The sequence below is a fragment of the Diorhabda carinulata genome, chromosome 10 (genome assembly GCF_026250575.1).
Source record: "Diorhabda carinulata isolate Delta chromosome 10, icDioCari1.1, whole genome shotgun sequence".
Classification (NCBI taxonomy): domain Eukaryota; kingdom Metazoa; phylum Arthropoda; class Insecta; order Coleoptera; family Chrysomelidae; genus Diorhabda; species Diorhabda carinulata.
Genome location: NC_079469.1, coordinates 1,445,243 through 1,460,466, shown reverse-complemented (window position 1 = coordinate 1,460,466; position 15,224 = coordinate 1,445,243). Strand labels below are relative to the sequence as shown.

Below are 15,224 nucleotides of genomic sequence, written 5' to 3'. Positions count from 1 at the left end.
AAATTACTTTGTATTGTATTTTTTGGCATCTAAATCGGCAGTTGTATAATATCATTACATTTCTATTTTTATGTGTTTGAAAGTTGGAACAATCATTAAATTTTTATTTTGAATAATGGACTCATTTTTTTGTAAGAGAAAACGTGAGATAGAACATACTACAATGGGTACTACAAACATTTATGGCTATGTTACGTGGTTAATAAGGAAATAGAAAGGAAAATATGAGATTTATGGTCTGTTATAGCACAGTAATTGGAATCATGTGGTGAACTTATTAGGAAAAAATGAACATTTATTATCGATATACAGATATATATTGTATCTATTGAAATATTAAATATTCAATCCATTGGTGTATTTTCTCATTGTGTAAAAATATCTTCCGAACATATCAAGAAAATATTCATATAAATAGAAATCTAAAATTTAAATATTCATATTTCAGTTTATTTATTTATTCATATAAATAAATCTTTTTCTGAACTTTACAATGATGATATTTTGATATTGAACGTTAGTCAATTATTCGACCGTTCAGGAATGTCAGCCACTTGCCCTAATAATGGTTTTAAAATTGGGTCATTTAGAATGGCAGACAGATATAATGTATGGTGTAATTACTATCTATATTTTATGGCAAGTGAATATTTAGGAATCTATTTATGCTTTTTTTATATTATATATAACTTGTATAAGTATGTATTTCCATTTTTTCGTTAAAGATGAACCACGTATCCGATCTGGAACTTGGGAGGAGCCAACATGTGAACACAGAGTGGCGCCACCTCTCGCACACACCCGCACCCTGCAACACACAGGTTCTCAGAGAAGTTCTGAGGAGAGTTGGTGTTCGGGGTCCGATCCAGAACTGTCTTCGGACGAAGAAAGTGATCGAAGCGTCGCCTCCAGTAATAGGTCAGTACTAATATTACGATAATCTAATAGAAACATTTATCAGTGTATCAGGAAAATAGACACGTCCTTCGACTTCGAACATAGATGAAAATGTGCATAAAGTACAAACTAGTTTATTCAAATAGGTAAGTAACAGTTGGAGATATTAGCGAAGAAAGAGCCCTGAAAAATAGATCGACGGCTTTTTTTTTATAAACGGAGCTTATAAGCCGCTTCATGCCTGTCTTCATTCCCCTAACTGAAAAAAAGTTACTTTTCTGACATTTTACTTTGTTTTTAATAAAATAATTCATTGAACTTTCTGATCACACCTCGTTCATATTATCGGATATTCTTTGAAATTAATTTCATTTTTTATTTCGAGAAGATTTATATTTGTGCTCGAGTAGGACGTGTTTTGAATAAGTAAATGAAATGTAACAACTTAAAATTATCCTTGGCGAAAAGGACAACAATTCAAAGGAAGACGAAAAGGTCGTAGCTGATGAATTTTAAGTCCCTTTTAATATTCAAGGAACACTTTTGATGAGAATTTGAGTATAGGATTAATATCTACCAATCTACCGACCCTTAGTTTTGGCTTTCGATGTCTAGTCCTTAACCATTATTAATTATTTTTAAGACACCCTAAATACTGATTCGGAGATCGAAATAATACAACTTAGTCTCAGAGATTTTGTTCAGACATTTTAGGCGAAATTCAACATTTTGTTATAAGGGAAGATATGGAACGAACAAAATAAAAAAACTTGACACTAATAAAGTGAATTCCCTCCTCTTGCGTTGATGAGTGTTGGAAGTCGGCGCGGTATATTTTGAATTAAGTTACGGATCACATTCTGGTCTATGTTATCCCAATGTTCTCAACTCATGGGCATTTCTTGGTGTTGGTGTGTGTCTGCGATTCAGTCGTCCCAAACATGTTCTATGGGATTCATGTTTGGGCTGAAGGCTGGCCAGTCAAACCGCCTAATTTCTACCTCATCCAGATACTCCCTGACAATTCTGGCTGTATGTGTCACCCCATGGTAACCACGAAAGGCATACCATGGTCTTCTAGTACCTCCGTAATGTACCTGTGAGAGGTTAGGGAGCCATTTTCTATGAAGACAAACTCTGTACGAACTTGTGTAATGATTTCCGCCCAAACCATAACTCAATCACCGCCAAATGGAAGACGCTCGTCAATGCAAACTTCAGCATATCTTTCCTCAGATCTTCTTCACACTCGTCGACGTCCATCTGACCCAGTGAAGCAAAATAGCGACTCATCTGAGAAAAATACCCAGCTCCGGTCATCATCATTCCAACGAACGTCATCTTTAGCAAATGTCAATCATGTAGAATGATGCTGGCGTTGCAACGGGGGACCTGTAGCCATTCTTCTGCACTACTGTCCGGCAGCATGAAATCTTCTTCTAACGGTCCTTCCAACTGATTTCGCAGTGAAACTGCAGTAGCTGTCCTATTCCGCAAACTTATGGACACTAAAAAACGGTCATTTCATTGAGTAGTAACTCATTTTCGCCCAGACATTGGTCTTCTAATGATCAGGCCAGTCTCCAGAAAGCGCTGGTACACACCCTTTACACACCACTAAGACTAGCACCAACAATTCTTGCAGTTTCAAGTTGCCCCCGACCATCTTGAACAGCGCATCAATTCTTGCTAAGACAATCGCATCTATGGGACATTACGGGCCTGTTGAATCACTACACTTTGCGATCGTTAGGTTTTACATAAAGAATCAACAGTAAACTGGAAAACAGGCAAGGGAAATGTGAAAGTCGTACTCTAATACATCGAATGACAGCTTTTCGGAAAAAAATCGCTTTAACGCCTACTAATCCTTATCAATATTGACGCTAAAATTATTCGCAATTTCTGGAGTATCCTCAATTTTTTGCTCGCCAGTGTATAATGAATGGCAATATTTGAGGATAAATAGAACGAATAAAATTTAATATTTTAGTACAGGGCACTATTTTTTTATTTGGTTATATACCAAAAAAAGTGTACCACACACCATTAGACAATAATTTACATTTAATACCATAACAAATAATGAAAAATGCATTTTAAAAAATATTACCGACATCTGGTTCGCTGTATTCATTAAACTCATTGAGAATCGCTTGGTGTACTGAAGAAAAACCGAACATAAATTTAATCAAAAGGTTTGGAAGTGAGCCAATTATTTAAATGTTATCATAAGCGTTACTACATGGACATTAAGGGAATAGAAATCAAATTGAAAATGTTAATAAATATAAAAAAGAATGAAATGTAGGAGGAGAGGAATTGCTGAGAATAACATTTTTAAAAGTGTGTAATAGAAAAAAAAATAATATCGAATGTTCCTTAACTACAGGATCCTTAAATAAATCGAAAGTAACTTGAATAAAGAGCTATTAGACACTAAAATATGTGTCTTTTATTACAGTAACCCTGCGGATGTCACATAGTTAAACGCTTTTTTTTTCAATTTGAAATATCCTATTTTCAGGTTATCTACTATGCCAATGATCCCATAGAGTTTTAGTAAGTCGGTTTATATCGATTGGGATATAATTTTAGTAAATTAATTTTAATTGGTGACTGCTTGAAAGTTAATGCATTAATATGTGGTATGCCAGAATTCCATGTAGCAATGCTGAGAAAGGATTTTTTAAATGGAGCTTTAAAATGTTTAACTTAACTCCTCAGAAAGTTAACCTCCAAACGACTTGAAATATTTTTGTTCATAATTCATGTGAATCTATCTTAATAAATCAAGTATAAGTATAAATATAATCGAAAATACTGTTTCTTTTTAGAAGTACCAACGGTCAACTCCGCAACACGTTAAATAAAGCACGAACATTGTGTGATAAATGGAGGGGAAGTGGAGGCATAGGTTCAAATAATAGATTGTCTCTCGACAGTGCTTTATCTGTCGACACTTCCCCTCAAAATCACGGTAGATTATCAAGATGGTTTTCAATAAGAAGAGGAAATAATCATCAATACGACTTTGAAAATGCAGACGTCCAAAGAACCACGCCAAATTCGAACAAAATGCCCCAATTGCCCGAAGTAAGAGAAATTTATTTTGAAATAAAAAATTTGTAACATCATCGAAATATTTTCAATTCAATTATTGTGGTAAATAAATTTTAGGTTGAAGAAGAAACCGGATTTCATTTCGCCAGCTGTAATTCTTCCCAAAGACGACAATTGCCTCCTAGTTTACCACAACCACCTCCTAATTTAACCCCCTTACAGTTAAAAAGGAGGATGATAGTATCAGCCATTGTACATAGTGAAAATTCTTATATAGCTACTTTACAAAGGCTAGTAAATGTGAGTATGAAAAATTAGTTATTATTTCAATTGCATTTCAACTTTTACCAATAATAAATTATAATGCACCCATTTTTATTGTTTTAGGATTATAAAAAGCCTTTAGAAGAAAGTAATCCACCGGTTTTAAGTAATTCAAAAATACATACTTTGTTCCATAGGCTCCCGGAAATTTTACAGTGCCATACTCTTTTTCGAATAGCTATAGCAGAATATGTCAGAAATTGGGATAGAGACGAAAAAATCGGCGACGTGTTCATTGCTTCTTTTTCTAAGGCCATCGTTTTAGACATCTATAGCGGATTCATCAATAATTTTTCTGTTGCCATGGATCTGGCAAAAATGGAAGCTAAGAGAAAATCAGCACTTGCTGATTTTTTAAAGGTACATAATATTTATTGTATCATTGTTTTTATTTTAATACCAGCTGTTACCAGCGGCTTAGTTCCCATCTAATCCATTAAAAAAATATCAGAAATCATTATAATAGAAACATATCAATATAATAACTTTATTTTATTGCTTGGTTACTACATACAATGAAGTTTCAAAACATGCTTTATTGAAATACAATAATAAATGTTAAAATATATTTTAAGCTACAGCAACTGCTATTTTCTGGTCTTTTCTGACGGAGATTAGTAATAAGTTGAGCAAAAACGTTTTTCCTGTTCCTTCTGGTGCATCTGATGTATTCTACGTAAAACTTGATGGAAAACTCTGGAAGTAATTGAGGTACTAATTCTGTCACTTGATGTTGTAGTCCTATGAAATCATAATGTAGCTCTCGAGCAATTTCATTATTATTGACATTTTTTATTCATTGAGCCAATAACAATTAGAGGATGATTGTGATATTCCATTGTAGGATCATATTGAAATCCAGTATCATCAAATACGGACCACTCCTCACACATGAAATTTCTGCTCGAACAATTCTCCTTGCCTGTGATTGTTGGATCTGAAGAGTTGTTCAACAGCTCTGAAATCACTTTGTCGCCTTGCTTGCTGTTGCTGTCTTCCCAGCTCTGCATGTACCGAAGATTCTTGATTTCGTGCAACTTTTGCCGTGACAAATTTTTAGATAATGTAGATTTACGCTTCCGAGGCATTTTTTAGACATACGCTTTCAGTGACAGTTAAAAATAACAATGGTACCTAACCTCAAAAATTTCAAACAGCCGAAACTATAATCAATTGAATTGGAGGTTTGAACTTCATTACTGTATATTGGCGTTGAAGCAGTGAAAAAATGTTGATATTTGTTGACACATTTTTTTTATTTTTGTAAAAAATATATTTTTTTTATACCTCCCAGAATATGAACGTTGATCGGTTTATTTTTTTACTTCATATTTTCGCCTATTTATTATTTGAATACTTGATTCTATAACATTTTATTTGTTTTTCATACAGTGATGATTAATTTTGGACTGTGTATAATAAAAAATTCGTTTATTCGTAGGTGAAACAGATTAGCTCCCCTGATCGGTTATCATTTTTTGGTTTGATGGTGAAACCCGTTCAAAGATTCCCGCAATTTATTTTATTTTTACAGGTATGTAAACAGGATTAGCGATCGATAGATAATCGTGACTTTGATTAAATTTTTCAATAACCTTTATCATTCCATTTTAGGATCTATTAAAATATACACCTCATGGTCACCACGACAGAATGTCTCTACAATTGGCTTTAACTCAACTCGAATCATTAGCAGAGATGCTTAACGAACGAAAAAGAGAGGCAGAGCAGTACCAAGCTTTCAAAGAAATGTTACGAAACATCAGCGGAAAATTCTCAGTGAGACCACTATCGGACAGTAATCGCTACCTTTTGAGAGAAGATAACGTTACGCAATTGGTGAGTAGATGTTGGAAAATATGAAAATGGGGAACAATGTAGCTTTTTCTTCATAGGAATATAGTCAAAATGGTATGATAACAAAAGCCAAAAGCAGAAGACTTCTTCTACTTAACGATTTGGTTGTATGCGTAGCGGTAGCTTCCAAATCAGCTGACGATTTCAGCAACAACGAAAGACTGAGTCTGAAATGGACCTATCCCGTATCTGATATTGAAATTCAAGATACCAGCGCCTCGCCGACCCTTAGTAGACTATTAACATCGCAACAATCGAAAGGAGGTAGTGTCAAATCGAACGGATCGTTTGAAGGTACTCCTCCACAAGATGCAAATAATTTGTGCGCTGAGATGAGCAATTTAATGCACGATTATGAAGTTATTAGTAGAATAAGTGATCTGACAAGTAAGCTTTTCTTTTATTTAGAATTTTACATAGCTTAGTACATGTATTTTTCTATTTAATACTCCTGCTGTGGAAAAAGATAAGTAATTGAAGTAATTCTAAGCTTTCCCATTTTTATAGTTTATTTCAGAAAGGTATAGAGTAATAAAACCACATTAGGTATGCAAAGGGACTCAACGAATATTTAAGCCCCTTTCATGGTTTGTCATTGATTTCATTGTAAAATTCTTTCTTTTTATCAAGTGTGCCAAAGGCGTGCCGGTAGAATACTCGTAAAAAGGAAAGAATTTTATTTTAACAGAATAAAAATTAGGCATTAAGTACATATTATTAGGTACATTTATTTTTGATTGAACATTATAGAGAAATTAAATTCGTCATCTGAGAAACTATCATCTCCTCTTGACGTTATAATTAATCTACACCAGGGCTTCTTAAACTTTTGTCATTCACGACCCCATATAAATAGAATAAAAGAAAAATTAATATTTTTTGATGATTTATTTATTAGGTAACAATATACATATACATATGAAAATATATAGTTTTAGAATTCGTTTTGAAACATACAAAAATCTAAATTTAAAAATTGCACAAAAAATTATAAAATTGTATTTATTATAGTTTCAAAAATAAGAGTGGATTCTGACCATCTTAATTCGCTCGAATATATTCAAGTAGTTGCGTGGTAAGTATTAAATTAAAATATAAGTAAAAAATTTAATGAGATGGATGTGCCTGTTTTTCATTGCATAACAAATCAGATCTTGGTGGAATGTTTGAAACTGAGAAAGTAACTTCACATAAATATGTGGTGTTAAATGGCCTAAGTACATTTAAAGCCATATTAGCAATTGTGGGAAATTCAGTTCTAGTTCCGATCCAGAATTCAGTCAATAGCTTATGAAATTGTAGTTTTGAGTTTGAGTCACTCGAAAGCTCAGCAAATTCCTCTTGAGCTCTAAGTAGCAGGTGATCAATCTCACTTAAGCCAATCCAAAACGGCTTTTGAATCCAAACTATTTTTTGGAAAAAAATATTTAATATAAAATATGTATGGAACTGTATTTCTAGCGGTTTTAAGTGATTTACAATAATTTTTGCAATAAAAGTTTTACAATGAATTTTCTCGATTATAAAATTGTCGACACTGGAAAATATTTCGCACGAATTTTTTTCGACTCTACTTTTCCAAATGTTGATCTTTTTAATAAAACTTTCAATTTTATCATTTGAAGTAAATATATCGCAATTTTTTCCTTGAAGAGACAAGTTGAGATCGTTTAACTTCGCAAAAATATCTAACAAATAACACAGCTTGGATAACCATAAGTCATTTTGAAAAAAAGCAGCAAGTTCACATTTTCATTCGGTTAAAAATATTTCGATCTCGTCCTTGAATAATAATAATCTTCTTAAACTTTGATCTCTTGACAACCATCTTACTGCTGCATGTAATAACAAAGTTGTGTAGTTGGAATTCGTATCCTTACAGAGATTTGGAAATAAGCGGCTGTTAAGGGCACGGCTTTTAATAAAATTTATGATCTTAACAGCATCCTGAAGCATATCGTTCAATTCTGGTGCTAATTTTTTTGCTGCAAGAGCCTCTCGGCGAATAAGGCAGTGAGTAAAAGTTATATGATCATAATGAACAGCTTGAAAAAATGATTTAAAACCAATATTTTTGCCCTTCATCCCTCTTACACCATCTGTGCATATTCCACAGCAATTTTTCCATTCTAAACCTTCTGCTTTTAAAAATTCGTCAACTTTACAACATATGTCTTTCCCTGAAGTATGGTCTTCCATAGGACGATAAAACAACAATTCTTCCTCCACGCATTCTTTATAAACGTACCTGACATATACTAACAACTGAGCCAATTTAGTAATATCAGTTATTTCGTCCAACTGAATTGAAAATTTTGGGCTTTCTTTAATTCTTGTAATAAGTTGTACTAATTGATCCTTGTTAATATCAGAAATTCTATTCGAGAGTGTTGTTCGACAAAGGAATTTTTCAAACAAACAAACAAAGAAGCTGTTCATTACCCTTACAATTTTGAAATGTAAATCGAAATTGAAGGAAAGACTCATCATATTTTCTTTTTCGCGCATTAGATGCCTGTTTTCCAATACTTTGTCCTGCCTGCATTATCATCTGCGTCATTACCATTCTTATTTAAGTTCAGCCATTTATCCATGGACAAAAATTATTTTGATCCTAAAATACAATAAATATATAAAAATAACATATTGCACATAATAATTGACTTATTAATTACCGAATAAATAAAAAAAATCTTGTTACGGCGGAACACTGACAATTGACCACACTTGAAGAGCGTCAACACTCCGCTAATTCACATTACAGTCAGTGTTATTGAATCATTGTTTAGCTGCAGATTGCACGTGTGTACGCGCGCGCATTTCCCCCTTTGATTGTGTGTGATATTTAGAGGTGGCGGTCAGAGTGGGAAGTCAGCGGCTCGTGGTTTATTCAACATATATGATACCGACAAACGCACTAACAATGTATAGCCACAGTATAATAATAGCGATCATCGATCGTTTACTGCTGTCGGTGGAGATAGCTCAGAACCTTCAACAAATGCACTTGTCTAGTCGCTGCAAGTCCACTATATTCCGCTAACTCTAGTGATGTTATAAAATAGTATATGTAAATATTTGACATTAAAATCTCTCGCGACCGCAGAATTTTGCTACGAGACCCCATTTGGGGTCACGACCCCATAGTTTAAGAACCCCTAACCTACACCTATAGCCGACACCGAAACTGGACGGAATTCCCCATTTTATTACACCTTTCTGAAATAGACTATAGTTACAAAATTATCGAGGAGGGAGTCGAATTATAGTGTGTAATAATTTTAACTATAGTTTTTTTCTCTTAGGTCAACTGAAAGGCAACTACAAAGACATTAATTTGGATAACGCAAGAAAGATTCTACATCAAATCCAAAGTTCCATCCAACAAAAAGATGAAGAAATGGCGTGGATGGATTCTTGTTGTTTGCAATTAGTAGTGAAAACCAAAGGCAAAGAAGAAATTTTTACGTTTCAAACCGATAATCCTAATATCAAGAAAGACTGGATAACAGAATTAAGATTGGCCCAATTAGCTTTGGATCCTAATAATTCGCCAGCTTGGGAAGTACCTGAGCAAGAACAGAGGCCTTCTACAAAGATGCCGCTGTTTGTGAAGTCGCAGAGTGTTTATACCTCACAGCATCAAACCGAGGTAATTATTTTTGTGACGGAATTTTGGAATCAATATACGATTTAATTTTTTGTTTCCAACGTTTTAAATCAACTTATTTTGTTGGTATTTCCGTTTTAGGTACGCTGTGGTTGTTACTATACTGTAACTTTACCAAAAACAACCAAGAGAAGACATAGGAACCAAAACTACTTATGGGTATGTACAACAGACGGCGCTAGTAGTCATATTTCTGTATTAGCACAACATCATCAACAAGCGGGTGTTTTAAAAGACTTAACTACATTTTCTTTGGTCGAAACTCAGATAACTGCCATGGAATTTGTGAAAGGTAACATATTCTAGAAAAATTGTAAATTTTAGTTATACAAAACGTTTTTTTAGGTTCTTCGCCTCCTTGTCCTAATCTAGCCACTGATACCGTATGGGTGGGAACAGACAGACACAAATTACATCTCTATGCCGCCGATGAACCCGAAAAACAAGAAGAAATAACCAATACGATTGTATCCGACGTCATAATGCATATTAAATACCACTGTGATAACGTTTTTGTGGCATTAGCCAATGGAACGATATGTATATATAGAAAAAATCCCATAGATGGTGCTTGGCTCATCCAAGAACCACAATTATTGAATTTAGGAACTGATCCGGTCTCCTGTTTATTACCTATAAATCTATCTCTTTATGCTGCATGCGGAAAGAAAGTTTGGGTACTAAATGGTATTACTGGCGAAGTACAAAAGAATTTTACTATTCAACACGAACATTTCGGAAATGTCAATTTAATGGCACACAGTGGCATCGGATTATGGATAGCTCAGAAAAATTCTAGTACTATTTGTTTATATCATACTGAAACGTTTAAACATCTACAAGACATCAACATAGCTTCAATTGTGATGAGAATAAACGGTTCTCTTGGTCCGCGAGATTCATTGAATAACAATAGATCTGTTGTATTTGTTACTGCCCTTTTAGCGTGCAAAGGGTTATTATGGGTAGGAACGAATGTAGGTAGAGCTCTAACAATACCGTTGCCGAGATTGGAAGGAGTACCGATTATAAGTGGAAGAGTTAACATATCTTATCACGCTCATTTCGGACCTATATCTTTCTTGTTAGCTCTCCAACCAAAGAATTACAAGTGAGTTTAAATTTAAAGTATTTTTTTAATGATTATCAGTTTGTAATGAAACAGATTCTACTGCATATTATGTAGTTAGGGAGTTATACGCCCTTGTTTTCATTTTAAACTAAATCGAGGAATCTAATAGTTTTAACTTTTTCAGATTTTTCTATTTATTTTGTACCTATAATAAATTTTATCCAAATTTTCAGCAACTCGACTATGAAAACTGTTATAAATAAAGAAGAAACTAAACCCGAGCCTGAAAGTATGAGTAGCAGTTTTACTGATAAATTTGATGAGAGTCCAAATCGGCCTAAAATGGAAAAACAGTTGTCAGATAGTTCGATGCAGAGCGTATCGTCAAAATTGAAATACTTAGCTAGCAGTCCTGTTGTATTGAGAAAAAGAAGAAGCAAAGAAAACGATTTAGCAAGAATATCTAAAACTTTACCTAGAGGTATGTTTTCTACTTGAGGATGACCTTTCTAAATAATACCCTCAATTCATTAGTCTAACTATTAAGCGCATTCAAAAAAACTGATTTATGGTAATTCTTATTATTTTGGATACATTAAAAGAAAAGTAGAATATATTTGAAGTGATGATTGGCACGGTATCTCAGTAAATATTAACCATTTGAGACAGTGGCATTGAATATATTACAGAATCGACAGTAACTTAAAAAAAAAAACAAAAAAACTGATCAAAATATTTTCTAAGATATCACTCCAAGAAATTAGCTAATGTAATTTGAGAAACTGAAAGAATATTGATAACAAGATATTAGATATACAATAAAAAACAAACAGATTTATGATTATATGTTTTACCACGTTTTAAAGTTTATTATAGCCAATTAGACTATCAGAATTAAGTTGGAATTTTTGGAACCGTTGGTGATATTCATACTGAAAACACTGTTTACGCCACCACTCACAATTACACTGTTTGACGCACGTTTCGATAAACAAGTTCAGTTTACCTTCAGTATCTGAAGACGAGAGCTTGGTTATCGAAACGCGTCAGACAGTGTAATTTAAGTATTGGTGTAGTGGCGGTGTAAACAGTGTATTCAGTGAGACTATTGGAATATTTCTTATTTATTCTTTTTTCTATAGTTAAGAGCTTAAGCGTGTCAATGTATAGTTTTTCTTTGCAGAATAAATAAAATATCATTGACATATATTTCCGGTTTTTTGCTTGGTTAAACTCTCAAAAGAGTTATACTAAAAGGGATGCAGGATTTTTGCTTAACCAGTAAATTATTAGGATATTAAGAGAAATGACGTTTTTAATACCACATAATACATTCAGTATATTGATTTAAATAAAAAAATAATTGTCGATGTTTTTAATTTGTCCAGGTTTGGGTAATGGAGGATCGATATTTTCATCCTTGAGTACATCCTCACAAAGTTCCGGCGATACTAACAACGTCTACGGTCTCTACAGTGAACTGATGTATGTTAAAGATTACGAACGCGAAGACAACATCCTTACTGATCCGGTATACGAATCACTCCGTCGCAGCGATCCTGAACTAGCTATACCTAACAAAGTAAGCACATTAGATCGAAGATTGAAAATGAAAGTCTCCAGACCGAGATCGCTAGATTTGTCAAATTGGTCGGTGGATTCTCGATCTTCTAGTCTGTGTACTTCTTCGGGATCTGAGGAAAGCATGGCAGTGAGGTTGAATAATTTAGCGCGTAGTGTATCACGAAATAATTCGAATGCATCTAGACAACTGAACGGCGTTTGTGAGAATGTGGTAGAAAAAGAAATTATTTTAGAAAAAGAGGCTGCTAGTGTTAAACAAATGAACAATACAACTAGGACATTGAGTAAAAATAAAAACAATAATTTTGATAATGGCAGACGGACTGTAATAACATTAATGGGCGGTAGGGGTTACATCAATTACAGGCAGCCGTGTTGTTCCGCTGATAAAGTGAAATCCGTCATAGTCGGCAAAGATGCCAATTGTAATGATGCTCATATCGTTATATGGGAGTTGAAATTGTGATCAGCTTAGGACAAAAGAAACAGTTTTATTGTTTGGTTTGAATTAGAAAATTTTACTTGATCATTCAGTTTGGGTACAAAGTAAGTCACATTTTATAGAATGAATTTATCACTCGAATAAACTATTGAAAATTATTGAATTAAGAATAGGGAAATAATAACTTCCTTTTTGTTAGAAAGACGATAATAATATTTATTTTTATATTTCGGTATTTTTAAAGTCCATTGTATGTAAAGTTATTGCATTTTATTTGTAGCTTCAATGAATAATAATAATAACTTGTAGATTCTATCAAGTAATAATATATGACTTACCCAGTGTATACAAAATACTATTATGATGTGGTAAATTTTTCTCCACCAGAATAAATGTGTACTTTAGATAACATATTATAAATGTCAATATTTTTATGGCCTAAAAAAATTATAATACAAGATAGGAATTTTTTCAAGTTTTATATTTTAATTTATTTTGTTGTCAAAGGGCGTTTTTCTTTTTATTAAAGTTAATTTATTATTTTTCAATATTTTCTCATCACTTTAAATAAAAAATGTCCAGAAAATTCATGATAATATTAACCAATCAACATTAAAAAAAATAGTCTGAATAGACTTAATTGATTAATTTAATATTGAAGTTTTGAAATGAATCACAACTTTTTAACATTTCTATTATTGTATTACAATTGGATACAAAATTTTTAAAATTCACTTTTAAAACAACTGAATATTTTCAGAAAGAATTCCACTATTCCAAGAATTGTTGAAAATTAACAGAATATTAGAATAAACATTATATTTGAAAATAAATCAAAACTATGATAACATCACGAAGAAATAAAAGTTTATATTTTTTTAAATTATACCAGACATTTTTTTTGTATGTTGATTTTGGCAATATTTTTATAAGGATTTGTAAAAAACGTATACACAATTGTATATTTTATATTAAATACCTGTCCCTGTTATTTTTTCAAAATAGTTGCATGTTTAACTATAATAAATTTATTATTGTTCACTGTGTTATATCAGAGCATATATTAAAATAAATGATAAAATCCAATATTTGATTTTTATTCAAATTTTAATTCAATAATAGCTGGACATTATCCAGTTCATTAATAGTGAAGTTGAAATAAGCTTGATAAAAATTGGGCGAAAATAAATATATAGTACGTCCAAATATAAATACAAGACCCACGTAGTCCAGTGATTATAGTAGAGAAATTCTTTGTTTAAAAACTAAGATCAATCAAATTACCATGAGACTATTCTATTTCGTAATATTTTTTATTATCATAGACACAAATTTTTAATAAAACAGTTAAACTGACTCAATAAGTTAACCCTCTGGTGGCAATCATATTGATTCACCAATTATTAGACTTGCTCTACTTTTGTGATTCTTCGATTCAAGCGTTTACCAATTGCATATATTTAAAAAGCCAAATAAAATAAATTTTCATCATCTCGAATCAAAGTATTTCGTAACTTCTTTTCAATTAGTAGTTCTAAAGGTTTTTATTATTTTTTTTTCTTTATAGTTTATTCCCTAATTAGTAATAAGTTAATAAATATCAAATATTTAACTGTAACCTGTTACTGTGTAACCCCAGTCCTGATTCTAAATTATTGGGATCTGTAAGTACACGTTCATAAGTTTTACTGGATTGTGTAGCGCTTCTTTATGTTTCTCTTTTTTTTGTTCAAAACTAGAACTTCAAATAAATTTATTGAATATTGTATAAAAAACATTGTTTATGAATATGAAAAATATTGAATATATATTCATTGTGTTTATTGAACCCAATATTTATTCTTAATCGTAAAAACTATCGAAAGAAATAACATAAATTATTTTTTTCGATTAAATCTCGTAACTTTCAGCTTAATTTTGAATTATCATTTCAAACTTTTTATTCTTTTCCTTCCATTTGAAAGAATGTTCATTTTTAATACAATTTTTCTCCAGATTCCCATAAAACGGTTTTAAAATAAGTTTATTGCGATTTTACACTATTTACAAATTATTGAATGTATTGAATCACTTGTAAGCATCAAATAGTAACATAGCCTCAAAAACAATACCCTTCACGTTTATTTATTAAAAGGGAAAGAAGTTTTACATCTGTCATATACAGGGTGTTTCTATATTCGACCGACAACGCTTTACCACAGAGAGATCTCAATAAATGATTCATTTTGGTATAGGAATAAGAAGCCTTACGGGGCCTAGAGTCTGAGATATAGGGTGTTTAAAATTTAATGATCATATGTTTTGTTTAGGAGATT

At 32.3% G+C, this 15,224-nt stretch overlaps 2 protein-coding genes across 5 annotated transcripts in view; one reads left to right on the top strand and one right to left on the bottom strand.

Moving 5' to 3' along the window:
- The window catches only part of LOC130899142 (uncharacterized), a 154,307-nt gene extending 140,357 nt beyond the window's left edge, over positions 1-13,950 (top strand). For all 4 annotated transcript variants that reach the window (XM_057808935.1, XM_057808937.1, XM_057808936.1 and 1 more), the window contains 12 exons: positions 726-918; positions 3,735-3,993; positions 4,078-4,260; positions 4,348-4,644; positions 5,726-5,818; positions 5,899-6,123; positions 6,180-6,528; positions 9,447-9,793; positions 9,893-10,103; positions 10,157-10,922; positions 11,117-11,364; positions 12,272-13,950. In XM_057808935.1, coding sequence (XP_057664918.1) covers positions 726-918; positions 3,735-3,993; positions 4,078-4,260; positions 4,348-4,644; positions 5,726-5,818; positions 5,899-6,123; positions 6,180-6,528; positions 9,447-9,793; positions 9,893-10,103; positions 10,157-10,922; positions 11,117-11,364; positions 12,272-12,933 — 3,833 coding nt within the window. In that variant the 3' untranslated portion in view covers positions 12,934-13,950. The remainder of the gene's footprint in view (positions 1-725; positions 919-3,734; positions 3,994-4,077; positions 4,261-4,347; positions 4,645-5,725; positions 5,819-5,898; positions 6,124-6,179; positions 6,529-9,446; positions 9,794-9,892; positions 10,104-10,156; positions 10,923-11,116; positions 11,365-12,271) is intronic.
- LOC130899144 (protein FAM200A-like) lies at positions 6,977-9,438 on the bottom strand. Its single transcript, XM_057808940.1, has 2 exons — positions 8,817-9,438; positions 6,977-8,755 (listed from the first exon to the last, which is right to left on the bottom strand). The coding sequence occupies exon 2, from the start codon at positions 8,647-8,649 to the stop codon at positions 7,894-7,896; it is 756 nt and encodes a 251-aa protein (XP_057664923.1). The 5' UTR covers positions 8,650-8,755; positions 8,817-9,438; the 3' UTR covers positions 6,977-7,893.
- Positions 13,951-15,224: the final 1,274 nt, after the last annotated feature.

What these genes read in the sequence shown, in the direction of transcription:
- LOC130899144 (XM_057808940.1), bottom strand. Translation starts at nt 8,649, where the DNA reads ATGCGCGAAAAAGAAAATATGATGAGTCTTTCCTTCAATTTCGATTTA.